General features: G+C 58.6%; 1 protein-coding gene and 1 long non-coding RNA gene across 2 annotated transcripts in view; both read left to right on the forward strand.

Moving 5' to 3' along the window:
- The window catches only part of LOC123378271, a 36,401-nt gene extending 16,043 nt beyond the window's left edge, over positions 1-20,358 (forward strand). The window contains exon 3 of the long non-coding RNA XR_006582535.1: positions 19,676-20,358. This is a non-coding gene — a long non-coding RNA (uncharacterized LOC123378271). The remainder of the gene's footprint in view (positions 1-19,675) is intronic.
- A 182-nt stretch (positions 20,359-20,540) lies between these two features.
- Positions 20,541-25,994, forward strand: LOC123378265 (tubulin alpha-4A chain). The gene is made up of 4 exons (XM_045031848.1): positions 20,541-20,661; positions 23,574-23,796; positions 24,464-24,612; positions 24,947-25,994. The coding sequence occupies exons 1-4, from the start codon at positions 20,659-20,661 to the stop codon at positions 25,919-25,921; spliced, it is 1,350 nt and encodes a 449-aa protein (XP_044887783.1). The 5' UTR covers positions 20,541-20,658; the 3' UTR covers positions 25,922-25,994.
- The last annotated feature ends 569 nt before the right edge of the window (positions 25,995-26,563 follow it).

The raw sequence follows: 26,563 nt of genomic DNA on the forward strand, positions 1-26,563 counted from the left end.
AAGGGCGAAACCATCTGTGATGGGGTACACCAGACCCTCTGAGGCCCCCTGCTGGAGGCCTCGTGGCCCTGCCACACCCTGCCCCAAAAAAGGGCAGTGGAGAGAGTCCTCCAAGCTGCCTAGAGTGGCTGTGTGGGACACAGCCAATCAGGGCCCAGCAGCCTAGTATAAAAAGAGCTGCAGGGCCAGCGGGAGTCCAGTTCCTTGCTGGAGCTGAAGAAGTGTGGATAGAGTGTGGCTGGCTGACAGCTACAGGACCCCGGACAGGGCAGCGCTGCCAGAAGCCAGGGAGAGCGAGAAGGAGCCCTGAGCTGGTTGCAGGGACTCCATGAGGACAAGGCCCTGAGGTACAGGTGAAGATGGCACAGGGAATTAGAGCAGCAGCATGACTTAGATAACAGCAGACAGCTGCTATCTACAGGGTCTCTGGGCTGGGACCCAGAGTAGTGGGTGGGCCTGGGTCCCCCCTAACCCCCTGGGGGAAGTGGCCTGGACAGTGAAGCACCCCAGAGGGGGAACTGAACTGTAGTGGCCCAGCTGGAGAGCTGTGGCCAGGAAGCCTCAAGAGGGCGAAGCCATTGTCTCTGGGAGGGAGCCCTGGGGCACTGCTCTATCCCGGAGCAGGGACAAACTGAGAGAGAGAGAGTGCAGGCACATGCACTTGGCCAAGGGGGCACTCACAAGAGGTGAGCGCACCCTGTCACACCATCCCTGACCCCCCTCACTTCCTCCCTACCACCCGTAACAGTTCTTGGAATCTATTTATCTTGCTTCAGCAAGTTTTCTCTGCATCCAGAGGCAGAGTTACCTGTTCATAGACTCCTTTTTTGGTGTTAGTTGTAATAGGTAAGTTTTTGTTTAGCAGAAGTTAGTTTCTCGGTTCCCCAGCTCTGGGGCTCTGTTTGTCGGTACCAAGGAACACCTGGGTCACCGGGCTTCAAGCTCTGCCTTCCATGCTGTGAGCCTGTGAGCAACCCCTGCTCTAGTTTTCTAGTGTGTCTAGGTGAGTCCCACATTAGGGATCAGGGCCAGGTTTGTATGGACTTCAAGCTGAGGACCAAGAACGAGAGAGGGGCCAGGCCAAAGTTTCCTTTGTTGGAGGCTGCTCGTGAGACCATCTTCAGTCGCAGGGGTACTGAGCACTTCGGACTGTGTGAGAAGGGCGCCTCCAATACTGGCTGAGTCCCAGCACCGCTCACCCTTGCTGGTGCTCAAGAAGGAACATAAGGCTTCCAAGGATGCTGCCAGGAGAGGCAGATCGCCGCCCCTAAATCTACCAAGCAAGGGGACGAAGGGTCGAGTAGAGTGCAGGCAAAATCGAAGCACTCCTGCACTCGCTCATCGGGTGAGATGGCACCATGACTCCAGCGCAGGGCAGGCACTGTCAGACCAGGGCCCAAAGCGGCACCTTCATTGTCTGGGGCACCGTCTTCATCTCTTGTGCATTGGTCAGACTATTCCGGGACTGTCCATGCCAGAGGCATATGCAGCGGCCAGGGACTTGTTGAGTTGTGCCCAGTGGTGCAGATTCCTTCAATGGTACCAGTTAGAACGCACGGCACCAACCTCCTCAGTGCAGCACCCGGTACCATGTCATCCTCCAGCCTCCCAGAGCTCTCGGCCATCAGTACCATTGTTGATGGCTTCTCTTCATTATTCCACAGATTCTTGGTACCAGTCTCCAGCACTGAAGGGTTTAGTCCCTCCATGGTTGTGAGAAGATGATTCTTCTTCTTCAGATTCTTACGTCTCCCAACCCAGAGTGTGTTTCGCCGCCCCTGTGACGTGTCGTTCCATAGTCCTTATGAAAATATGCTTCTGATATGAATATGACATAACTGAGATGTACATTATGCAAGATGGCTCATGTGAGATATCACTGGAAAGGTTCTGTGATTATCCTATTTGTATTTCTGTATCATTTCTGTATCTGAAGTTAGGAATATTGACTATGTATCTGGGGGAGGGATAGCTCAGTGGTTTGAGAATTGGCCTGCTAAACCCAGGGGTGTGAGTTCAATCCTTGAGGGGGCCACTTAGGGATCTGGGGCAAAAATCTGCCTGGGGATTGGTCCTGCTTTGAGCAGGGGGTTGGACTAGATCCCTCCTGAGGTCCCTTCCAACCCTGCTATTCTATGATCTGTATTATCAGAGAGGACAAAGGACTGTGAAAAGCTTGGCCTTCCCGTGGACACTCCATATTGCCACTGACTGACGGACGCTGTGATCCTACAGTCAGGTGGTCTTATCACCTGATCCTAAACATTACCTGGGACTTCTTGTAACTTTCCACCGGAAGGGAAGGGAAGGGTCAAGTTTGGGAAACAAGGTTCTCGCCTTATGTAAATCCTATTGAAGGGTGGGGAGGAAAGCAAATGGGACTCCGCCTCTCCATGGCCTGGCTGCCCAAGAAGGAAACTGAAGGGAAGGGGGAGTCGAGCCTGACACCGGGGACCAGTCTGAAAAGGGACAGAACCGGAGCTCTGAACCACAGGAACTTTGCAAACTGCCTGCAACAATATTTAGTCCAGTGGCTCTCAAACTGTTTTACTGGTGCCCCCTTTCACACAGCAAACCTCTGAGTGCAACCCCCCCTTGTCAATTAAAATCACTTTTTATATATTTAACACCCTTATAAATGCTGGAGGCAAAGCAGGGTTTGGGGTGGAGGCTGACAGCTCACGACCCCCCTTGTAATAACCTCGTGACCCCCTGAGGGGTCCCAACCCCCAGTTTGAGAACCCCTGATCTAGGGGGAGAAATACTCTTTGTAACTAATTTCTTTAGTGAAACTAGCTTAGTTTGCGTGTTTGATTTCATCTGCTTAGTAATCGGCTTTGTTCTGTTTGTTACCCATTTTACCACTTAAAATCTGCCTTTTATAGTTAACATTTGTTTTGTTTATTATTAAACCCAGTTTCTGTCATTTCTAACTGGGCGGGGGAGGTAAGAAGTGAGCACACCTCTCTCCACATTGAGGGAGGGGGTGAATTTCATACTATCTCTTTGGGTCTGCACGCCAAGGGAGGGGGACGTCCGAGTGCTGCGCAAGTCCCTGGAGCTGATCTGCGGCTGGGGGTGGCCCTGCCGGTGAGGGTTAGAGGAGCTTTGAAGAGCCTGTCTCAGCAGGACAGGTGAAGGGGGCCCAGGCTGGCAGAACAGGCAGACTCAGTGGTATCTCAGCACATCAGGTGGCTTCCCAAGGGGTCCAACCCGTCACAACCCCCTCCTAGACCTCCCCACTCGGGGTACTAGTGAGAGTCTTTCTGCCAGCGCTGGCATGGAATCGTGGCGAGGGAGCCACTGGGGTGCAATGCCCTTTCAGTGACCATCCCCCCATTTCCAGATCCTCCCCATGCCATTCACATGCAGTTTCTTCATCTAGACCTGGGGAGTCGTCGCATCCAGCTCCTCCTGACCCTGCGCCGGGCTTGGTACCGAGCAGAAGGAAGACGTTCAAGAGGCCCTAAGGGGCAGTTGTCAGAGGAGGCCCAGCCTTACCCCTGTGAGCTTCACCCACCTCCTCCCCGCATGAAGCCACTTGCTCTGGGGTGTCTTCACCCCCACAGGAGCTTGCCAGGAGCGCTCAGAAAGTTTACCTCTGCCTTGGGCATCCAAGTAGCGCTGAGGAGTCCTCTCATCATCTCACTGATGTTCTGGCATTGGCTGCTCCATCTTGTGCCGCTCATCTGATAATGAGGTGATCTTGGAGCCCGCCAAGGTTCAGTGGCAAACTCCCTCCCACATCAAATTGTGCAGCGCACAGAGATTATGAACCGTACCGAGGCTTGGAGCATTTTCACCCCTACCCCTCTCCAGGATCACTCATCTCGGCTGTGAGTGAGAGGGAAACGCCATGGGCACCAGGCGTCTACCCCTAAGTCAAAGGATGCCGAAAAGCTCAACTTGTTTGGTAAAAACATTTATTTTATGGTGAGGCTACAGCCTAAAATCACCAACCACGCGGGTGACATGATTTAACATCCAGGACTCTGTTCTGAAATGCAAGGATAAGCCCCCCGAGGAGGAGTTCCTTCTGCTGGTGGAGGAAGGGAAGTTAGTGGCAAGAACTTTCTTTCAGGCCAGTTTGATCACGACTGATTTGGCTGCTAGGACCGTGGCCTCTGCCCTCGCTACGCGCAGCTGCTCATGGCTTCAGTCTCCGCGGTTGCCCCGAGAAGTACAGCAGACTGTGCAGGGCCTGCCACCGAAAGGTTGGCCCTCTTTGCAGTGCAGGTGGATGATAAACTGTGACGGAGCGATTCTGGCGGGACCCAACTGAGAGTGCCAAATCAGGACCAATTGCTTAAACAGGGCAGTCACAGCCCTAGGCTGGGGTTTTTCCACCTCTAAGGCAAACCAAACCAGCCAGACAAAAAGGACTTCGGTCTCACCCCACTGGCTAACCACAAGTCACACAAGCAATTTCCTTAGACACTCCAGTCTCCCAGTATCACCACCAGTGCACTCGTCCTGGGGATGAATGGTTATGAAAACCAACACCCCAATAAAAGAAAAAGGTTCTCTCGATCCCAAAGGACCAAGCCCCAGACCCAGGTCAATATACACATCAGATCTTACCCACAAATCACGCTGTTGCCAATCCTTTAGAATCTAAAATCTAAAGGTTTATTTACAAAGGGAAAAAGGTAGAGATGAGAGGTAGAATTGGTTAAATGGAATCAATTACATACAGTAATGGCAACGTTCTTAGTTCAGGCTTGCAGCAGTGCTGGAGTAAACTGCAGGTTCAAATTGAGTCTCTGGAATGCATCCCCCACTGGGATGGGTCGTTCAGTCCCTTGTGTAAAGCTTCAGTTTGTAGCAAAGTCCCTCCAGAGGTCAGAAGCAGGATTAAAGACAAAATGGAGATGATGCATCAGCCTTATATAGACTTTTCCAGGTGTAAGAATCCCTTTGTCCTCACTGTGGAAAATTACAGCAAAATGGAGTCTGCAGTCACAAGGACAAGTCTCTGCATACTTTGCTGAGTCACGAGGTGTGTCTGCCTTCTCTCCATGGGTCAATTGTGTAGCTGAGGGTCCTTAATGGGCCATCAAGCAGGCTAGGCAGAGCTGACACCCGCTTGTCTGGGACACTTCCCAGAGGCAGAGCATAATACAAAATACAGACAGTACAGAGTGAATACTTATAACTTCAACTACAAAATGATACACAGACATACAGACAGCATAATCCTAACCAGCAACCCAGAACCTGGTCTTAGACACCTTATATGACCCCCTTTACTTAGGATCTGGTGCCACTACAGGACCTTGGTTGCAACCCATGTTCTATATGGTTCCCATTTATATCAATAACGTCACATAAACATCTGAGTTTCAAGGCTCCCAGGAGATGCTGAAGTCTGGGGGTACATACTCCTGCCCTTTCATCCTCAGCAGTCCCACCGATACCCCAGTCTTGCGCCTCGCCAGGACCTATCACGGCAAGGGAGTAGGAGTTAAAAGCACAGGCTGACCCCTTCTTCTGCAGCAGCTCTTGGTCTACGTAGGCCCACTGGGGGACTCAGCAGCCATTTTGATGGGTCAGTTGAGATGCCAGGCCTGTCTTCCTCTGTGCTTGGTCCCAAATTGCATCAGACCAAAGGGTCTAAAGGAGCGTGGAAGTGGGATACACCCTTCGATATGTTTCTTCCCCTCCTTCCCACCCACCCATTCTTTTTTGGACCTCCTGGAGTGGCCCCCGTCTGCACTCTGGGTGGGAGCCATAGAATAGGCCCCACAGTGTCCTAGAGGAATGGGGTTGTATTCCTGCTACTTCCTTATCCCGAAAGCAAAGGGAGATCTCAGGTCTAAAATTGGCCTATGTCAACTCAACAGGTATCTAAAAGAGATGAAGGTTTCACCTGGTCACGCTAGCTGCCATTACCCCCTGCCTGGATCCCGAAGACCGGTATGTCATTCTCAGCTTAAACTGTCCCATGGAAGTATGTTCCTTTATCAAGGCCAGAGGGTGTATCTGATATTCTTGGCAAACCAATCTCATTCCCAGTTCATGGTGCTGCCTTTCGGCCTGTCAGCAGCTCCCTGGGCTCTACAAAATGAATGGTGTTGGTAGCTGCCTTCCTGAGAAAGTTAGGGGTCAAGTTTGTCCCTATCTGGCCCACTGGCTTGTGAGAGGACTGTGACGGCCTGGATCACGGAACCCTCCCTTGGGAGCTGCCACCCGATGTGCCAAGACTTCTTCTGCCCCTGCTTTCCCTGCCAGCTCAGGACTCCAGCACCGTGTCTTGCTGAGCCAGACACCCCTGTCTGCTCCAGCACAGACCCAGGGTCTGAATTACTTGCCCCAAAGCTGCAGGTTTACCTGAAAGCAGCTCACAGAAGTGTGCTTGTCTTTAACACTCAGATGCCCAACTCCCAATGGGGTCTAAACCCAAATAAATCCGGTTTACCCTGTATAAAGCTTAGGCAGGGTAAACTCATAAATCGGTCGCCCTCGAGAACACTGATAGCGAGATATGCACAGCTGTTTGCTCCCCCAGGTATTAATACATACGCTGAGTTAATTAATAAGTAAAAAGTGATTTTATTAAACACAGACAGTAGGACTTAAGTGGTTCCAAGTAGTAACAGACAGAACAGAGTCAGTTCTCAAGCAAAATAAAATAAAATGCACAAATCTCTGTCTAATCAAACTGAACACAGATAATCTCACCCTCCAAGATGCTTCAGTAAGTTTTTTCCTCAGACTAGACACCCTCCAGGCCTGGGCACAATCCTTTCCCCGGTACAGCTCCTGTTCCAGCTCAGGGGGTAGCCAGGGGAGGCTTCAGGAGGGCTCCTCTCCCCCTTTGATCTGTTCCACCCCTTTGGATCTCTTTTGCATAAGGCGGGAATCCTTTGTCCCTCTCTGGGTTCCCAGCCCTCCTTCTCAATGGAAAGACACCAGGCTAAAGATGGATCCCAGTTCAGGTGCCATGATCCCATGTCACTGCAAGACTCCATTGCCCACTTGCCAGCACACACGTCTACAGGGAGACTTGCAGGTCAAACACACCCATCTGCAGACAATTGTCCTGGTTCATGGGAGTCACCAAGGTTCCAAAGCACCATTAATGGCCCACACTTTGCATAGTTACAATAGGCCCTCAGAGTTATATTTCTAGTGTCAGAGAGAAGAGTGGTACATGTATACAAATAGGATGATCACACTCAGTAGATTATAAGCTTTGTAACGATATCTTACAAGAGACCTTTTTCATGAAGCATAGTCCAGTTACATTATATTCACTCATTAGGATACTTTTATAAAACCATATAGACTGCAGCGTCACAAGGCCATTCCAGGCTTCAAGTACTGTCCAGTGTAACTCTTCTCCAGTCAACTTTCAAGGCACCGCGACTCTTGATCAGCTCCGAGAAGTCGGTCCTTTCCCCCGTTCCGAGGAGATGATTTATTGGGGCGGTGCTGGGCTCCACTCAAGCCAGAGCTTGCCTACTGGGCAGGATGAGATTCTTGTGAGAGCTGAGTGTCCTTGATGGGACATCCACACACAGCTGTTTGGCCCTACTGTCAATGCACCTGGTGGGTGTCACCCAGGAATACAACACCACAAAGACACAGCCGATAGTCCTAACTTCCGATACAAAGCTGATACAGGGATTTAACCAGGATAATGGTACGTGATAGATTGTAACGTTTCCACTGACACTGGACATGAGACACTTTGTATAAAATGTATGGAAATTGTGTAGCAGTGGTAACAAGAGTGATAAACGAGAAGTGACCGTGTAGACACAGCATCCCAGTTTATTTAGCGTGGAGAAGAGAAGACTGGGGGACATGACAACAGTCTTCAAGTACATAAAAGGCTGTTTACAGAGGGGCGGGTGATAAATTGTTCTTATCCACTGAGGACAGGACAAGCAATGGGCTTATTGCCACAAGGGCGGTTTAGGTTGGACAAAAGGAAACACGTCCTGTCGGGGTGGTTAAGCTCTGGAATAAATTGCCTGGGGAGGTTGTGGAATCTCCATCCTTAGAGGCTGTGACGAGCAGGTTGGACACACACCTGTCAGGATGGTCTAGATAATCTTTAGCCCTGCCTCAGGCAGGGGACTGGACTAGATGACCTATCGAGAGCCTTTCCCGTCCTACATTTCTGTGATTCTAGAGCCGACGCCAGATGTGGGCAAGTTATTATCTTTCAGTCGCTGTTCAGCTAGACTCCCATCTCACCTGCTGATTTGTGGAATGCGCATGTGCCCTCACTCCAAGGACAAAAACGGTTCCTTAGCTGTCCCATAACTGTTGCTCTTTGAGATGTGTTGCACACCTGTTCCACGACCTGCTCTCCTGCCCCTCTGCATCCGAGTTTTCCAGCAAGACGGAACCGAGGGGGCTGCGGGGGGGCTTCTCTTTATACCTGCACAGCGTGGTGCACGGCAGCAGAAGGTACTCGATGTGCCCCCATGGGTACCGCTCAGGGAAAATCTCTGACAACTGTGCTCAGGGCAAGCCCATGCCGAGAGTGGAGTGACGTGCAACACCTCTTGACGAACAACAGTTATGGAACATGTCTGGAATGTTTTATACGTCCTCCCTGGGTGACAGCGAGCCTGGTGATCAGCCAGTGGTGCAGCCACCGGACAGGAATTTCATCTAGACCCCATTCCCCTAGTTCGTTCAGGAGAATGTCACATGGGACTGCACCAAAAGCCGTACTGCCATCCAGATAGATCCCGTCCACTGCTTCCCCCCGCCACCGGCCAGTGACCCTGTCAGAGGAGGAAGGGAGGTGGTTTGCCAGGATTTGTTCTTGGCAAACCCCTGCTGGCTGCTCCTAACCCCATTAGCCGCTGGTGCTGACAACCCGATTGTTTCATACTTTGGTCCAGGATCTTTCCAGGTTTCGAAGTTAGGTTGACTGATCTATAACTCCTTGGGTCCTCCTCGGTCCCCTTTTTACAGATAGGGGCTGTGTCTGCCCTTCTCCAGTCCTCTGGGCCCTCACCCGTCCTCCCCGAGTTCCCGAAGATCATTACTAAGGATTCCGGGAGTGAGTCCATCAAGAACCCTGGGATGAGTGTCCTTGGCACCTGCCATCTTCAGTGCATCTAACTCATCTAAATATTCTTTCACCCGTTTTTTCTATCATAAGCCTGGATGGTTTCTGAGGTCTCCATGTCAGGGAGATCTGAATCTGTGGCTAGTGGAGCTCTGTGGTGTACAGGCCAATCAGCATGAGTCACCACTGCCTTCTCCGGGATGGAATATGTCAGCCCTGCTGCCAAAGCAGGTCACTCACCAGTGGCCCACAGAGGCAAGGCCTAGTAGCTGCTACTGCTAATGAAGAGTCTTCTGCAGCTCCCTTGGGCCGGTATTTCTGGAACAGTTTCTGTGAGTTCCACCCTGGCTGGTGGCCATGGGCTCCTGGCAGCACCTGTAGTGGGATTTATAAGTCCTCTCTGGTTAAGGACGTTAAGCTCTGAGATGAAATGAGGAGACTTCGCTCTCCCACACTGAGCTAGGAGAACAACGGCCAAGTCTGCCAGGCCTCCTGCCTTGGTCAAACCCGTTCCCAGGGGAGCGCGTGGCTCTCATACTGACCTTGCTGTGGGGATTTCCTGGCCTGTGGGCCGGGCCGTTCCTTGATACTCTCTGCAGCAGCGTGGGTGGCCCTGTGCCACTGACCCCTCGCCTGCCATTCCCCTGGGGGCTGACTTCCCTGCCAACCGTTCCCAGCCTGGGGTCAGAGGTTCGCATGGTCTGTTCTGTCTCAGGGGCATTGTCCTGCTGCCTCTTACTTGAGGGGCAGCAGGACCGGCAGGTTTTGGGGATGGGGATCATGCCCTGCTAAGCTCTTCAGGACCGGACAGAGTCCTTGTGCCCTGAAAGGGTAACGAATAACGGCCCCTGGGTGGCTCTGAGTGAGGGCCTTGTCTTTCACCCCTTTGCCCTCAGAGCAGGGGGCCTCGGCCTCCCTGGTCCTGTCACAGTGGCTGTGATAGTCCAAAGGGACGAAAACAGGCTCGGAGGAACCTTGGTTCCCAGGCCTCGTGATCTGCGCCTGGCTATGTGCCACGGGTCTGGTGCAGCCCTGGAAATGCAGCCCGCTCTGAGTCCGGCTCTGGGGGCTGGAGGTGAGTCACGCGGGGAGGTGGCAGGGCACTGAGGACTCACAGCAAAGCCATCCCCATGCCCAGTGCTCCCCTAGAGATTCAGCCTTCTACATCCCTCGTCCTTTGTGCCCACGCCCCTACGGCAGCGCTGCTCTGCGGGGGCGCCAGCCCGTGTGGGCTAGCTTGGGCTAACACCTTCCAGCAGTGGGCTCGTCTGCCCATCTGCGCGAGGGAGCCAGGCAGTCCCGGTGCCCCCCCACCCCCACCAGTGGAACCCAAAGCGCCCCCCTCCCCCCCCGCCTCTGGTTTTCCCTGTGAAATCCTGTCAGTCATTCCTGGCTGGCTGCCAGCGCTGCCATTCCAGGCCGACCGGCCAATTCAAATCGTGACTTTCTACACCCCCTTCACACCTGTCTGCAGCTGGCACTCTCCCCACGAGTGGCATCTGCAGGGGGCAGGCTCTGGCCCTGCCTGGCACAGACCCTGCATCCATGGGCGGGCTGGGGAACTGGGCTTCCTTTCTAAGGGCCGGTGCCCTGCTCCCTGGGGAGTCCCAGCCGCTCACCTCCCCAGCCCACTAGGGAGCGAGCAGAGACAACCTCCCACCCTCCCAGCTGGGCACCATCGAAAACCAGCTGGGCAGCAGTTTCTCCTAGAAGCCAGGCGCTCCCAGCCCAGGGGCTGAGCGGGGGCATCACACAGCGCCCTGTGATTGTTCCCACACTGCAGTCGTTCTTGCAGAGGGACCGTCCCCCCTTCTGGCCTGTTTGGCTGCATCCTTCCTGTTCACAAACCTGACACCTGAGACGGTTCCGTGTGTCACGGGCGCGATGAGTCACGGCGAGAAGCTAGAAGCAGAACTTCCTGGCCACTAGGCACCAAGCTCTCACTAGCTGTCAAGTGCCGCAGCAGGCGCCGAGCCGAGCCGAGCCGAGCCGGAGAATGGCCGTGAGCAGGACCAGGTGATTATCACTGAGATGGCTGGTGCAGCAGCACTGCTCCCAGACCTAATGAGCAGCAGAGAACTGTGCACCGCCGGGGGCAGGCTGCACAGACACCGCCCCCCCCATGGGGTTTTCTGGGCCCGCAACAGAGCTCGCTCTAGCCAGACACTGCTGAGTGGGTGCAAGCCACCCCCAGCTCTTCTCGTCACAGCCTGCAATGCCAGCCCCGCACGCCCCTGGCTTTGGGAGGGGCACCCGGCAAATTCTCGCTGCCGTTTTTGGACATAGCTCGGCTAATACACGTACCAATCGTACTGCCGGGAAGGAGCTTTGGGAAATCGCATTGTCCCGAGGCTCCGTTTCCAGCGGGAGGGGGCTCAGCACCCTGGGCTCCAGAGTGACCTATTCACCGCATCCCCCGCTGCCCCCTCTGCGCTGACCAGCCCTGGAGACTCGTCCCAGTCCCCGCCACAAGCGCCCAGATCCCAGGGCCCTGGAAGGGAGAAGCCGGGTCAGCGTTTGGGCCTGTGCTCACCAGCTGGAGCCTTTCCCTGGTCTCTAACTGGCAGGATTTCTCCACCTGTTCCAGGGCTTGAGGCAGGGTCAGGCCAACGGTGCGTCTGGGTGCAGAGCTGGGAATTGGTGTCACACGCACACGCACACACACACACACACACGCGCACACACACACACACGCACACACACACACCCCTCTGGGATACGCTCTGGCCCCTGGCAGGAGAACACCCTGGGCTGCAGTTCAGTACCCGGCTGCCATGGGCTCTGAGTGTGGAATCGGGGAGCTCTGCCACCCCCAGCTCGTCTGTCCGTCCCTGGTCCTACTACAGCTCCCGTCACGCTGAGGCCAAGGCCCAGCTCCATGGAGTCACCTCGAGGGAACAGAGCCGGGACCCCTCTCCTAGCAGCCCCGAGGCGGAGAGATGGTCACAGCAATAGCAGATTCCAGCCCAGTCACTGGCACATTCGCTCTGGGCGTGACGCTGAGAAACTGACCGTCAAGGGGACGCTGCTGGAGGAGGAGGAGTGGCCTTCGCTGCACTGAAGGGGGCAGGTTCCCAGCGGGTGCCCAAGTGGGGACCGTGCAGCCCTTCCCCCAGCACTTGCAGAGGCGGCAGGCCCCCGGGCACGGCTGTGCGACACCCAGGCCAGGGCAGCCGCTGAGCCTCCCCCGCCGGGCACTGCTTTTCTGCCCACCACAAACGCCTGGCCTGGCCTGGCCAGCACAAAATCCACCGTGTGCTCTGGGGGCTTGGCTGGCCCCTCAGCGGCCAGGCCAGGGCTCAGCTCTCTGCCCGTCTCTCTCATTGTGCCGCAGCTCCAGGCTCCTGCCTGGGGGTGGGCACCAGGAGGGCTCCTGTGACTGCCAGGAGCTTGGGGACCAGTGAGAGCCCCGGGAGCTCGCTGCGCTCAGCCTTCCGCTAACGAACCATTTCCTCTGGAAGGCCTCTGCCTGGCTTGGCCGGCTGCCCAGCCACTTCCTGCGGCTCCCAACGGCTCTGAGCGCCCATGTGACCGGGCTGGGTGCACCAAAGCCAGGGCTCCCTCTCGCTTCACACCCGGGTCAACCAGCTGTTTGCACAACGGGGCTTCCGCCCAGTCTGCAAAAACACACACTGAATAAACGCACCGGGGGGGGGGGGGGATCTGGGGTTCCTGCAGGGGGAGGCAGAGGGCCGGGGTTCCTGCAGTGTGTGGGGGGAGATCCGGGGTTCCTGCACGGGGGCGGGGGCATCCGGGGTTCCTGCGGGGGGGAGAGAGGGAGATCCGGGGTTCCTGCACGGGGGGGTGATCCGGGGTTACTGCGGGGGGAGGCAGAGGGCCGGGGTTCCTGCGGTGTGAGGGGAGATCTGGGGTTCCTGCGGCGGGGAGAGGGGGAGATCCGGGGTTCCTGCACGGGGGGGATCCGGGGTTCTGCACGGGGGGGGATCTGGGGTTCTGCACGGGGGGGGGATCCGGGGTTCCTGCACGGGGGGGGATCTGGCGTTCCTGCGGGGGGGAGAGAGGAATATCCGGGGTTCCTGCACAGGGGGGAGATCTGGGGTTCTGCACGGGGGGGGGGGGGATCTGGGGTTCCTGCCAGGGGGAGAGAGGGAGATCCAGGGTTCCTGCACGGGGGGGATCCGGGGTTCCTGGGGGGGGGGAGATCTGGGGTTCCTGCATGGGGGGGGATCCGGGGTTCCTGCGGGGGGAGGCAGAGGGCCGGGGTTCCTGCGGTGTGAGGGGAGATCTGGGGTTCCTGCATGGGGGGGATCCGGGGTTCCTGCGGTGTGAGGGGAGATCTGGGGTTCCTGCGGCGGGGAGAGGGGGAGATCCGGGGTTCCTGCACGGGGGGGGCGATCTGGGGTTCTGCACGGGGGGGGCGGAATCCGGGGTTCCTGCACGGGGGGGATCCGGGGTTCTGCACGGGGGGGGATCTGGGGTTCTGCACGGGGGGGGGTCCAGGGTTCCTGCACGGGGGAGATCCGGGGTTCCTGTGGGGGGGGAGATCTGGGGTTCCTGCATGGGGGGGGATCCGGGGTTCCTGCGGGGGGAGGCAGAGGGCCGGGGTTCCTGCGGGGGGAGGGGAGATCTGGGGTTCCTGCATGGGGGGGATCCGGGGTTCCTGCGGGGGAGGGGGGAGATCCAGGGTTCCTGTGGGGGGAGGCAGAGGGCCGGGGTTCCTGCGGTGTGAGGGGAGATCCGGGGTTCCTGCGGGGGAGGAGGGAGATCCAGGGTTCCTGCACGGGGGGGGGGGATCCGGGGTTCCTGCGGGGGGGAGAGAGGGAGATCCGGGGTTCCTGCACGGGGGGGAGATCTGGGGTTCCTGTGGGGGGAGGCAGAGGGCCGGGGTTCCTGCGGTGTGAGGGGAGATCTGGGGTTCCTGCGCGGGGGGGATCCGAGGTTCCTGCGTGGGGGGGGCAGAGGGCCGGGGTTCCTGCGGTGTGAGGGGAGATCTGGGGTTCCTGCATGGGGGGGATCCGGGGTTCCTGCGGGGGAGGGGGGGCGCTGTCTGCAGGATTCTTCTTCCCCAGCAGGCATTTGTAGGGGGGCTCTGGGGGGGCTCCTGGGGGACTCTGCTTTTGGTTCCTGCCTGGGATGCTCTACACACTCCCTGGAGCTAGGTCAAGGCTCCCAGGGGAGAGAGGCACAGGGTGTAAACACGCTGTAATGAACTGGCTAGTGTGTCTGCGTCCCCTCTGCCCCGGCTGTGTGTCATAGGCCCTGTACTAATGGCGATTCTCCTTTAGCTCAGGTGGGCGGGGCTTATGCCTCTGGGGAAGCAGGGACGGAGTTCTGCCCCTGCCCCCCTCACTGGGATGTCCCACAAGAGCCTGCTGTGCAGCATTGCGACACTGGGGAAGGCCCAAGTGACCACACGTTTGTTGCAATAACAATATCCCAGAGCAATGGAGACCGAGAGGCATAACAGCAACGAGTCCCTGTCCCGCTGCCCTGCTGGAGCCGGCTCCGGCTCCGGCTCCGGTTCCGGCTCCACCTCCCGGGGAGTTCGCTCCCCCACCCTGTGCAGTGCAGGGCTTTCTCCTGGCTAGCCGGACGCAGAGCAGCCCCAGCCCTGCCTCTGTACCTAGTGCTGGGGGAACGCAAATCCCTCGTTGCTTTTCTAGCCCCAGGCAGGCTCTGCTGTCGCTTGTGCGCAGTGAACTCCAGTTCGATTTCCAGTTGGGCCGGGGTTCCTGTAGTGTGAGGGGAGATCTGGGGTTCCTGCACGGGCGGGGAGAGGACCGGGGTTCCTGCGGTGTGCGGCCTGCCTTGATGTCCCCACATGCTGTGAAACCTGCAAGAGAAGGGGAGAGGGTAGCGTTAGCTCGCCCCATGGCACACTGGGGCCTGCCCCCTCTACCTACCTGTGGGGTGCAGAGAATACGCCGGGGAGCACCTCCATCCCCTGCAGGGGCCCGCCACTCAGCTGAGTCTGCTCTGGCTCCGGGGGACCTGTCACACGGGGCATGCGCAGAGGAGCCTGACCATGAGCATCGTTTACTTTTCCTTGGAGGTCACTTTCGTTACCCGTTGCCATCTATTGCACTGCTCTGGGCATCCGCCTGCTTGTCCCAGGGTGTCAGTCGCACCCAGCCCCGAGCAGGGGAAGGCGTCTGGCTCCCCTGGTTTGTGGACTAGCCCCAACCTATCCTCTAATCCTTTCAGACTGGCTGATGGGTCCCTGTCTGTCTGCCCCCTGCCCACACCCAGCCTGGCAGGGGTTACGGGCCAGAGGCAGAGCTGGACATCGCTTTCTCCAGATGTTTTATCATCTCCGCAACTCTCTGCAGATTTCACTCCTGCTTTTACTTGATCTAAACCAGCAGTTAAAGCTGCATCTGCTCAGTCTGTGTCCAACAGAGAACGTTACTGGCAGAGCAGGGGCAGATCCTCCATCTCTTGGTGGCTTCAGAGCCAGGCTGGTACCTTCCTGGAAGATGCTTTAGTCAAACACAAGTTCTTGGGCTCAATATAGGAGTGTCTGGGTGAATTCTCTGCCCTGTGCTATACAGGAGGTCAGACTGAGAAATGGTTCCTTCCCCCCTTAAAATCTATGGGTAACTGGTTTGGTGGATGGGGGAATGCGATGGAATTCAGCAAGGGTTTTGACACAGTCCCACATGACATTCTGATAAGTAAGCTGGAGCAATGCGAGCTCATCAGAACCCCTGCAAACAAAGAGTCACTAGTCATGGACTGATGTCAGGTTGGAGGGAGGGCTCAAGTGGGGTTCCACAGGGATCTGTTCTGGATCCAGTGTTGTTTAACATCTTTATCAATGCCCTGGAGATAGGACTAGAGAGCAGACTGATCAGATTTGCACATGACACAAAGCTGGGAGCAGGGGCGGCTCTAGCTTTTTTGCCACCCCAAGCACGGCAGGCAGGCTGCCTTCAGCGGCTTGCCTGCGGGAGGTCCCCGGTCCTGCGGCTTCGGCGGCTTGCCTGCGGGAGGTCCTCCGGTCCTGCGGCTTCGGCGGCTTGCCTGTGGGAGGTCCCCGGTCCCGCAGATTCGGCGGCGCGCCTGTGGGAGGTCCCCGGTCTCGCATATTCGGCGGCTTGCCTGTGGGAGGACCCTGGTCCCGCAGCTTTGGCGTACCCGCTGCCTAATTGCCGCCAAATCCAAATTGCTGCTGAAGGCTTCCTGACTGCCGCCCTCGCAGCTGCCCCAGGCATGCGCTTGGAGCACTGGTGCCTGGAGCTGCTGCTGACTGGGGGCAGGGGGTGCCAACACTTTGGAGGCCAGAGCTAGAATTCAGAGGGATCTGGATAAATTGGGGAACTGGGCTAGAGACGACAACATGAAATTCCCCAAAGCCAAAGGGAAGGTGCTGCACGTCGGGAAGAAAAGCCCAATGCACAAATACAGACTGGGGGAGACCTGGCTGGGCAGCAGCGCTGCTGAGAAGGAGCTGGGAGTCTGGTGGATCACAGCCGCAGCATGGGTCAGCAATGCGATGCTGCTGCAAAAAACTCCAATGCAATTTTTGGTTGGATTAAGAGAGGCAGAGCCTGCAAGTCACGGGAGGGGATAGACCTACTCCTCTGCACGGGTTAGGCCTCAGCTGGAGAACTGGGGCCAGTTTTGGTCACTGATGTATTGAAAGGATGCAGAGAAACTGGAAAGGATCCAGAGGCGAGCGACAAAGATGATCCCAGGGCTGGAACGCAGCCGGACGAGCAGAGGCTGAAGGGACTGGGTATGTTCAGTTTGGAAAAGAGGAGGTTGGGGATGACATCATAGCTCAGTGGTTTGAGTATTGGCCTGCTAAACTCAGGGTTGTGAGCTCAATCCTTGAGGGGGCCATTTGGGGAACTGGGTAAAAAATCTGGGGATTGGGCCTGCTTTGAGCAGGGGGTTGGACTAGATACCTCCTGAGGTCCCTTCCAACCCTGATATTTTTATGATCACAGGGGTTTTCAGATACTTGAAAAGCTGCAATAATAAGATGGAGAAAAGTTGGTCTCTCTTGCCACGGGGCAGGATGAGAGGCGATGGGTTCAAACTCCAGCAGAGCAGAGTTAGAGTCAATCTCAGGAGAAACTCGCTCCCCGTAAGAGCAGTCGGACAGTGGCACAGATGCTTTGGGGGTTGTGGAAGCCCCTTCACTGGAGGTTTTTGAGAGGAGGCTGGAGCCGTCTGTGGGGGATGGGTTAGACCCCACAAGTCCTGCATCTCATGAGAGGTTAGATGAGATGATCCGTGCGGTCCCCTCTGGGTATTACCCAACCGTCTTGCTGTCTGCAAAATGTGCCAAAGTATTCGATGATGGTGCTTCTGAGCCCTAGCCCATCGTAACGTCACTAGCAGTAGACTAGGCCATTTGCTGCTGGCCCTGTGCACTGGGGCAATTTCACTCAAAAATCCCTGGGCAACGACTCTTTGAAATGCCTCCACAGCAGAATTCACACCAGTGGGGACCTGGGCTGCACTTACAACACCCAAAAGGTGTCAGGCACTTGTCAGACTCCACCTGTCAGTGTGTGACCTGCATTGTGCTTCTGAGAGGTTAGCAGCTGCAGCTCCTTCCACAGCTGAGTGCTGTGGGATCCTGGGGGTCAGATTTGGGGGGTTTCATTTACTGCTCAAGTACCAGCGCAGCCGGGCCCAGAGAGTCGAGTGTCTGGGAGCTGAGGCATTGCCGTCTCCTGGGCTGTGCAAGACACCACCGTGTCCCCTGTCTCATACACAGCCTGGTCCCTCCCCAACCAACCCCCCCCTCCCCTCATTTCCACCCACAGCCCCCGCTCCTGATTCTCCCCACATCCCAGCTCCTATTCCCCTCTCGCCCAGCCCTGACAGGTGTGTGTCCAACCTGCTCTTAACAATCCCCAATGATGGAGATTCCACAACCTCCCTGGGCCATTTATTCCAGAGCTTAACCACCCCGACAGGACGTGTTTCCTAATGTCCAACCTAAACCGCCCTTGCTGCAGTTTAAGCCCATTGCTTCTTGTCCTGTCCTCAGAGGTTAAGAAGAACAATTCTTCTCCCTCCTCCTTGTAACAACCGTTCATGTATTGGACAACTGTTCTCAGGTCCCTCTCAGGCTTCTCTTCTCCAGACTAAAGAAAACCAATTTTTTCAATCTCTCCTCATTTTTGTTGCTCTTCTTTGGACTTTCTCCAATTTGTCCACATCTTTCCTGAAATGTGGTGCCCAGAACCGGACACAATACTCCAGTTGAGGCCTAAGTGCAGAGCAGAGCGGAAGAATCACTTCTCGTGCCTTGCTCACAACCCTCCTGCTGATACATCCCAAGATGTTTGGTTTTTTTCAACAGTGTTACACTGTTGACTCATATTTAGCTTTTGGTCCACTAGGACCCCCAGATCCTTTCCGCAGTGCTCCTTCCTAGGCAGCCATTGCCCGTTGTGTATGTCTGCAACTGATTGTTCCGTCCCAAGTGCAGCACTTTGCATTTGTCCTTATTGAATTTCATTCTATTTACTTCAGACCATTTCTCCAGTTTGTCCAGATCATTTTGGATTTCAGTCCTATCCTCCAAAGCACTTGCAAACCCTCCGAGCTTGGTATCGTCCGCAAACTTTATCAGTGTGCTCTCTATGCCATTATCTAAATCACTGATAAAGATATTGAACAGAACTGGACCCAGAACTGATCCCCACTCGTTATGCCTTTCCAGCCTGACTGTGAACCACTGATAACGACTCTCTGGGAACGTTGTGTTGACTGACTTAACTGCTTATCACCTCGATTGTTATGTTTGCATCCGTTGGTGACATCTGCAGTCCAGCAACCTTCCCTGGGTTTAAATTCATCCTTGTTTGTGTCAGGATGAATTTAAACATTTCTGGGAAAACATCTCATTGCTGCTAGACCCTGTTCAGCTCCGGCAGCATTCGCCGCACTGGGACCCCCCTGCAGACAGCCCACTGCTGCGTTTTAAGCACCGTGTCCATTAGACCTGCTCTGAGCATTCATGGCAAAGTGCTGCTGGCATGAATGACCTGAGAGGTTTAAATCACTCACTTTCCGCACTTTAATTTTTCCAAAAAAGAAGCAGTGGAGACACTTTTCATGGGGTCCCAGTGACTTAATGAAAAAGCAAACGCTTACAGTGCCTCTGCAGGTCTGGCTTTGAAGTTACGACGCGGGTGTAAATGTCTGCAGAGAGATGACCCAGCCTGTCACTGGAAATTCGTAAGTCAGGGTGCTGAGAAAGGCTGGGGTTGATTTGTAACATGCTGGGGTGCTGGGTGGGTTTGACTGGCTGGTGCTCGGGACAGGTGAGTTATACAGGTCATTGCAAATGGGGGCTGATAAACCTTGCTAGCAGCTGCCCAAGCCCTGCTCACAGAGTCCGAGAGCAGCCTGGATTGCATGGAAACAGGGCTGCAGGATGTTTCCAAGCGTTTTAGGAAATTATACGTTTTTATTAAGAGTAGGAAGGAATTAGCAGAGTGGGTGAGAAGTGCAGCCCAGGCACCAAACGCAGCTCAGGGAGTGATTTTGGGGGGCAGCCGGGGACTGCCCTGGCTGCAAGGGGACCTGCCAAAGGAACGGACGTGCAATGGGGCCCCTTTTTATTACCGCCTTCTCTCTGATCTTCAGAGTTCTGGAAAATTCTTCTTTGCTTCCAAAGTGTTTTCTCTGCTTGTGTTTCCTTTGGCAATTCAGGTCTTGTCTCACCTGGTTTTCCTGGGAGGCTCTATGGGCGACTGCAGAACGGGAAGGTTTGTGGCATCACGGATGCCGAAGCAGTGATCCTGGTTAGGTGGGCGAGGGGTAAGTGAAACACATCTCTTTGGCTTTGTTAACCTGCATTTAACTCAGATCCCCAGCAAATCCCCCTCGGCTGAAGGCGGAGTACTCCACACCTCCAGGGAGCAGGGGCGCATTAGGATTTATTGGCACCCTGGGCACCAAGAATATTTGGGCCCCCCGACACTCTGAGGCCCCCAAATTGTCTGGGGCCCCTGGGCACAGGCCCTGTGGGCCCGTGTGTTAATCCACCACTGTCAGGGAGGGGTGAGAGGATCAGCTCCCTTCCCCGAGAGACCTCCCGGGACTGGGAGACCAGGGTTCACACTCCAGCTATTTCTAAGCCATATGACCACAGACACAGAGGCTGCCCGAAGGCGGGGGTGGCTTTCCCGTGGAGCCAGGGCCCGGGGGCTGCGGCACCTGTCACGGCAGGCCATGCAGCCCTCTGCAGGGAGCACGCTGCAGCCATGCACGCTGGGGGCTGTAGTCTCTCCCGGCTGCACTGCTCCCCAAGGCTGCAGGTGACTGCAGCGGCCTGGAGCCAGCGTGCAAGGGGCTCCCCATAGATCCCCTGGTTTTGCTACATTGAAGCACATTCCCCCTGTGCGGGGGAGGAGGGTAACACCGTGGGCTTGCGCGGGGGGGGGGTAATCTCAGAGTGGCCCTTTGGTGGTACAGTGCGTTACGACACCCCCCGCTATCAAAACAAACCACGCCCCTGTGCAAATCTGGAAGTGGGGGCGTGGTCAGACTCGTCATCCCGCCCGTGGGCGTGTCGCAGCCCCCCCCCCCCCCGGCCGGTATATAAGGCCGGTGCGACAGGACTGCAGCAGGAGAAGCTTCTCACCGAGACCTCGTCGCGCAGACTCACGTGAGATCCCGGCCACTGCTGCGTCATGGTGAGTGCGGGGCCCGGGGGGCGCATCCTCTGCGGGACTTCGCGCCGCCCGCGCCTCTGCCCCGTGCGCTCCCGGCCGCGCTGCGCCCCAGCCCGGTGCGCGCTGCCCGGGCCGGGGCGGCAGGTGCGCTCCGCAGCGGAGCGGGGCTGGAGGCGGGGACGGGCCGGGGCTGCCCCGCGGGAGGGCTGAGCGGGGCGGGGGGGGCAGAGCCCTGGCCCCCTCCCGCGCAGGGCTGGGTCGGGGGGGGCCCTGGGCAGAGGCTGGCGCCAGCGCAGTGAGGCAGCCCCGTGTGCGGGGACCCCCCCGGCCAGGCTCCCGGGAAACCCCCCCCCCCAGCCGCCGGGCCGCGCTTGCTTCTCCAGACGGGCAGGGGCAGCTGCACCCGGGGGGGCACTGGCGCCCGGCCCGACTCGGGCAGGACACGAGGGTGCGGGGGGGGGGGTTATTAATAGGCCGGGGGCTCTCCTGGAAATAGCTCGGCCGGGCTCCTGGCCAAACTAGGTCATCGCAGCCCTGTCTGGGGGGGGGGATGAGCTCGCGGACCCCCCACCCCCCCGTGCCTTGGGGAAGGACCCCGCTGCCCGGCCAGTGGCGGAGCCGGTTTCCCCGCCTCGTGGCGAGGCCGCGGCCTGGGCCTGGCACCTTCCGAGGAGACTCCGGCACCGGCCCCATCGCCCAGCAGCGGTTCCTGGCCGTCCCTGGGCTGGGGCTGGGGGCTGGCCGGGCTGCGCTCCTGCGGTGGGTGCGCCCCGGCCCCTTTGCTGGGCCCTGCGGGGAGCCCTCGGGGGCCGGCGGCGTGAGTGCGGCTACGCACCCCTGCCGCGGGCTCCCCCAGCGCCGCGCTCCCGGGCCGGGGCCCGGGGGTCCCGCTGCAGCCCGGGCCCGGGGGGCTCAGAGCCTGGGGAAGGGGGTTCTCCTCCCCCCCCCCCCCCCGGTGCGGGTGGCGGGAGCCGACGCCTGGCCGCTGGCGGTGGCGCGGTGCGAGGCCGGAGGTGGGGCTGGTAGTTTCCCAACCCTGGTTGGTCTGTGTGTGTTCAAACTCTGCTGCGTAGCGGGGCTGGGACTTCCGCGGGGCGGGGCGGGGGCGGCCTGAGCCGGCTGCGGGCTGGGCGGTGTCACCTGCTGGCACGGCCCGGGGGATGGCACCGGCTCCGCTCATGCCCCTCGGTCCTGACCCACCGCCCCGCCCGGCAGACCTGTGTCCCCGCCCGGCAGGGAGCCGGTCCTGGGACGGGCCGCGCCGCAGAGTCGCACGGGCCCAGCGGCCGGGCTCGGAGGCCTGGCTGGAGGCGGGGGTTGGTGTAGGTCCATCGAGCGCTGTGGCGCTGCCCCCCGGGTGGGGACGGGTACAGCGGAGCCCTCCACGGGCTGCAACCCGGGAAAGGGAAATGCAGCTTCGCACTGAGGAAACCACGGCCTGGGCGGGGGGTGGGGGGGCTGCTGCACAGAGCTGGCTGCTTCCTCCCTGTGGCTTCCCATAAACATCTTGAGTTTGGGGCGGATGCTGCGGAGGGGCCTCGCTGGTTTGGGCCTCCGGCTGCTGCAGGAATCCAGGCTCCCATCCCAGACCTGCTAGGGCTCCCCTGCTGCTCCCGAGGCCTGGAGCCTGCTTGGGGGGGGGGGGCCCTCCCTGGGAGCCCCATGGCTGGTGCAGCTGCCTCCCTTGCTTGGGGGAGGGGCTGAGTGACCCAAGGTCTCTATCAGGCCTTGCAGGCCTGGGGCTCAGAGCTGCTATGGGGCAGGAGACTGAGGGGGGGTGTTCAGCAAAGGGGGATTCTGCATCCCCCAGTTTGGGGGGAGCACGGCAGTGTCCACGTAAGCTGTGCAGCAGGGCTGTCCCCCTGCCACCAGTGCCCCCGATGTAGCTGGCTCTGTGCGAACAGCCCCTGTGCTGGTGTGGGCACAGCTGAGCCCGCTGCCTCTGTCCCCCCCGGGGGGCACAGCTCTGTGCCGCTGGGCGGAAGGGCCTTATTGCCCAGTACAGCTCTGGTGGGTACTGGGCAGCCTCCCTTCCCTCGCCACGGCTCTGCCGAGGCCCCGCAGCCCTGCCTGCTGCATTGGGAACGGCGCGTGCCCAGGCTGGCTGGGAGCAGCGAGGGTGCGACTGGAGCTCATGCATTAGGTATGTGCCTGTCAGCTCAGCACCTGCCTGACGCTGGAGCCCTGCTGCAGTCCTGCTCCTCCCCTCTTGCTGCAGCCAGCGGCTGGGATCTGCAGGCCCAGAGCTCGCCCCAGGGACAGGCAGCCCCCAGGGTCAGGTGGGAGGCTTGGCAGGGGCTGCTGCAGCCCTCGGACAGCGAGGGGGCTGGGCACCACCTGGGAGGTCAATCCCAGCTCTGCCACCGAGGCGCTGTGTGGCCTTGGGTGAGTCACTCCCCCTCCCTGGGCTGCTGGTCCTCCCCTGCTCCTGCCCTGGCACTTGCTGGCTGCCTGTCCTGTGGCAGGGAGCGCCCACAATGCTCTGCGGCACCTTCTCCCAGGGTTCTGTCAGCAGGGTGTGGCAGACACAATCCTCACGTGTGTGACTGCTGCTAGATCTAGGGCAGGGCCTGCTCTGTGTGCCTGCGCGGGGAGGCACTGCTGCGCTCCTCCCCCACACCTGCAGTCTGTGCGGAGCTGCAGCGTGGCAGCCATTCGCAGCCTGCAGCGTTTTCCTCTGCAGCGCTGGGCACCCGGGTCGGTGGCTGCAGGGAGCGAGCAGCCCGTCCCCCCCACCCCCCCTTCTCCAGCTGTGCTGAGCAGCAGGCACTAAGTCCTGGTCTGTCTGGAGCCCTCACTGAATGGAGACTGGCTGCTGTGACTCCCCCAGGAGTGTGGGGGAGCTCTGGGCCCCACCTTGCCACCAACGCTGGTGTGGGGCTCCGGGTTCACTGGCCTGGAGAGGCACCTCAATGGCTCTTCTCTCTCTGCAGCGTGAATGTATCTCAGTCCATGTCGGCCAGGCCGGCGTCCAGATGGGCAACACCTGCTGGGAGCTGTACTGCCTGGAGCACGGCATCCAGCCGGACGGGCAGATGCCCAGCGAGAAGACCATCGGGGGAGGGGACGACTCCTTCACCACCTTCTTCTGTGAGACAGGCGCCGGGAAGCACGTCCCCAGGGCGATCTTCGTGGACCTGGAGCCCACCGTGATCGGTGAGCGGAGATGCCAGCGCGGGGTGGGGGGGGCGCCCTGCTCGCTAGTGAAGGGTTTAGCCCCCGGCTAGAGCCGTGTCTGCCTCCTGGATTGCCATGCACAGCAGCGGGCTAGGGCGGCTTCGCCCACTCCTGCCGGCTGGGCAGCACTTGCCCAGGCCATTCTGCCTGGCCTGGCCCTGGCCTCCCCGCTGCAGGGGAGTGATGGGAGGACGAGTCGCGCTGTGTACGCCGACGCTCGTTCTCCATGACACGGGCTCGGGGCCCAGAAGCTCCTGCAACACCTGGCACTGCTGAGCTCGGCTGAACTCCCTCGGGGCAGCGGGTACCACTCCCTGGTGTTGGTGAAATGCTGTGCCCCGAGGCCTCTGCCATGCCCTGGTGGCTTCCCCAGGGAGTCCATCTGGCAGGCTGCCCTGGGCCCTGCTGTTGGGTGGAGGACAGCCATCCCCCCACCCCCAGTGCCTAGCAGGCCGGCTCAGCACACCCCCCCTCTGCTGAGGTCAGTGGGGTGCACACGGGAACATTCAGAGGGCATGAGCAACCCTGCTGCTGGGGCAGGAGCCTGGGCTGTGCAGTAAGTGGGGTGGGGTACAGACGGACTGGAAAAGTGCGCGCACCACTGGCCGAGAGTCCTGTCCCACCCCCTCCTCCTGTCTCTCTCCAGATGAGATTCGGACCGGCATCTACCGCCAGCTCTTCCACCCGGAGCAGCTCATCACTGGCAAGGAAGATGCTGCCAATAACTATGCCCGTGGGCACTACACCATTGGCAAGGAGATCATCGACCAAGTGCTGGACAGGATCCGGAAGCTGGTATGCAGCCTGTCCCGTGGGATCTCGGGGTGGGGCCTGCGCTCTGCCCAGCCAAGGAGCTGCTGAGGGCTCCAGCTTCTTGCTGGCAGGCCCAACAAAACATGGCTAAATGGGCTTGAGAGCAGCACTTGGCAAGGGGTCTGGGAGCTGGGGGGGGGGGGGGGGGGGTATGACATGAGGCTTGTTCTTCCTGTGGGTCGGCGGGCTGGCCAGGGAATGGGTGGAAGTCTCCTCCCTCAGCTGGTTCTCTGCCTCAATCCTTCTTGGCCATGCGCTGCAGCCTGGATTGGCTGGTACGTCGTCTAATGAGCTCTGATCTTTGTTTTCCCTGCAGGCTGACCAGTGCACGGGGCTCCAGGGCTTCCTGGTCTTCCACAGCTTCGGGGGTGGCACCGGCTCCGGATTCACCTCCCTGCTGATGGAGCGTCTCTCCGTTGATTATGGCAAGAAGTCCAAGCTGGAGTTCGCCATCTACCCAGCGCCTCAGGTCTCCACTGCAGTGGTGGAGCCCTACAACTCCATCCTGACCACCCACACCACCCTGGAGCACTCGGACTGCGCCTTCATGGTAGACAACGAGGCCATCTATGACATCTGCCGGAGGAACCTGGACATCGAGCGCCCCACCTACACCAACCTCAACCGCCTTATTAGCCAGATCGTGTCCTCCATCACTGCCTCCCTCCGATTCGATGGTGCCCTCAATGTGGATCTGACAGAGTTCCAGACCAACCTGGTGCCCTACCCCCGTATCCACTTCCCGCTGGCCACCTACGCCCCTGTCATCTCTGCAGAGAAGGCCTATCATGAGCAGCTCTCCGTGGCTGAGATCACAAACTCTTGCTTTGAGCCAGCCAACCAGATGGTGAAGTGTGACCCCCGCCATGGCAAATACATGGCCTGCTGCCTCTTGTACCGCGGTGACGTAGTACCCAAAGACGTCAATGCTGCTATTGCCGCCATCAAAACCAAGCGCAGCATCCAGTTCGTAGACTGGTGCCCAACTGGCTTCAAGGTTGGTATCAACTACCAGCCCCCGACTGCCGTTCCCGGTGGCGACCTGGCCAAGGTGCAGCGGGCCGTGTGCATGCTGAGCAACACGACGGCCATTGCCGAGGCCTGGGCTCGGCTGGACCACAAGTTTGACCTGATGTATGCCAAGCGGGCCTTCGTGCACTGGTACGTGGGGGAGGGGATGGAGGAGGGGGAGTTCTCCGAGGCCCGGGAGGACATGGCTGCCCTGGAGAAGGATTACGAGGAGGTGGGCCTGGACTCCTATGAGGATGAAGAGGAGGGAGAGGAGTACTGAGGTGCTGGCTGAAGGACTTTCATGTTGTGTTAATTGCAAAATCCTTTAAACAATAAACCGTCTCAAACGCAAACCCAAGGCTGTGGCTGTTTCTTGCCAGGTGCAGGGCTGTGAGTGTCCCAGGTCTGTGCTGGTGCTGAGCGGCTCGTTATAGCCCTGGGGGCCGGGCTGGGATGTGGCTGGGAATGGGGTCGTAAGACATCCCGGGCAGCGCAACAGCAGGGAGCAACCTGCCCTCCTGACGGCCCCAAACCAGATACGGGGCCCCTAGCTGGGCTGTGGGCGAGTGGTGGCTGCCAAGCCCGACCAGGTGCCTGGTGTGGCTCGGATCGATCCAGCTCTTGCTGGAGGAGGGGTGGACCCAACTCCAGGTACTGGGGGCTGCTCCCCCCCATGACCCAGTGAGGGCCAGGGCCCACCAGGGCTGCGCCCCTCCTGGCACAAAGCAGCCAGCGCGGCAGGGCCAGTTCTGCTTAATGATGGGCAGCGTCATTGTGGTGCCAGGACTAACGGAGGGGAGCTCCCTGCCTGTGCCTGGGCTCTCAGGGAGCAGCCCCGGGGGGCTGGGCTGGGCTAGCAGGAGCTACACAGGAGAAGGGGGCATGTTCGGCTCCAGAGGTTTGCTACTGTCTGCCCCGCCCC

This window comes from Mauremys mutica, chromosome 10, assembly GCF_020497125.1.
Source record: "Mauremys mutica isolate MM-2020 ecotype Southern chromosome 10, ASM2049712v1, whole genome shotgun sequence".
Taxonomy (NCBI): domain Eukaryota; kingdom Metazoa; phylum Chordata; order Testudines; family Geoemydidae; genus Mauremys; species Mauremys mutica.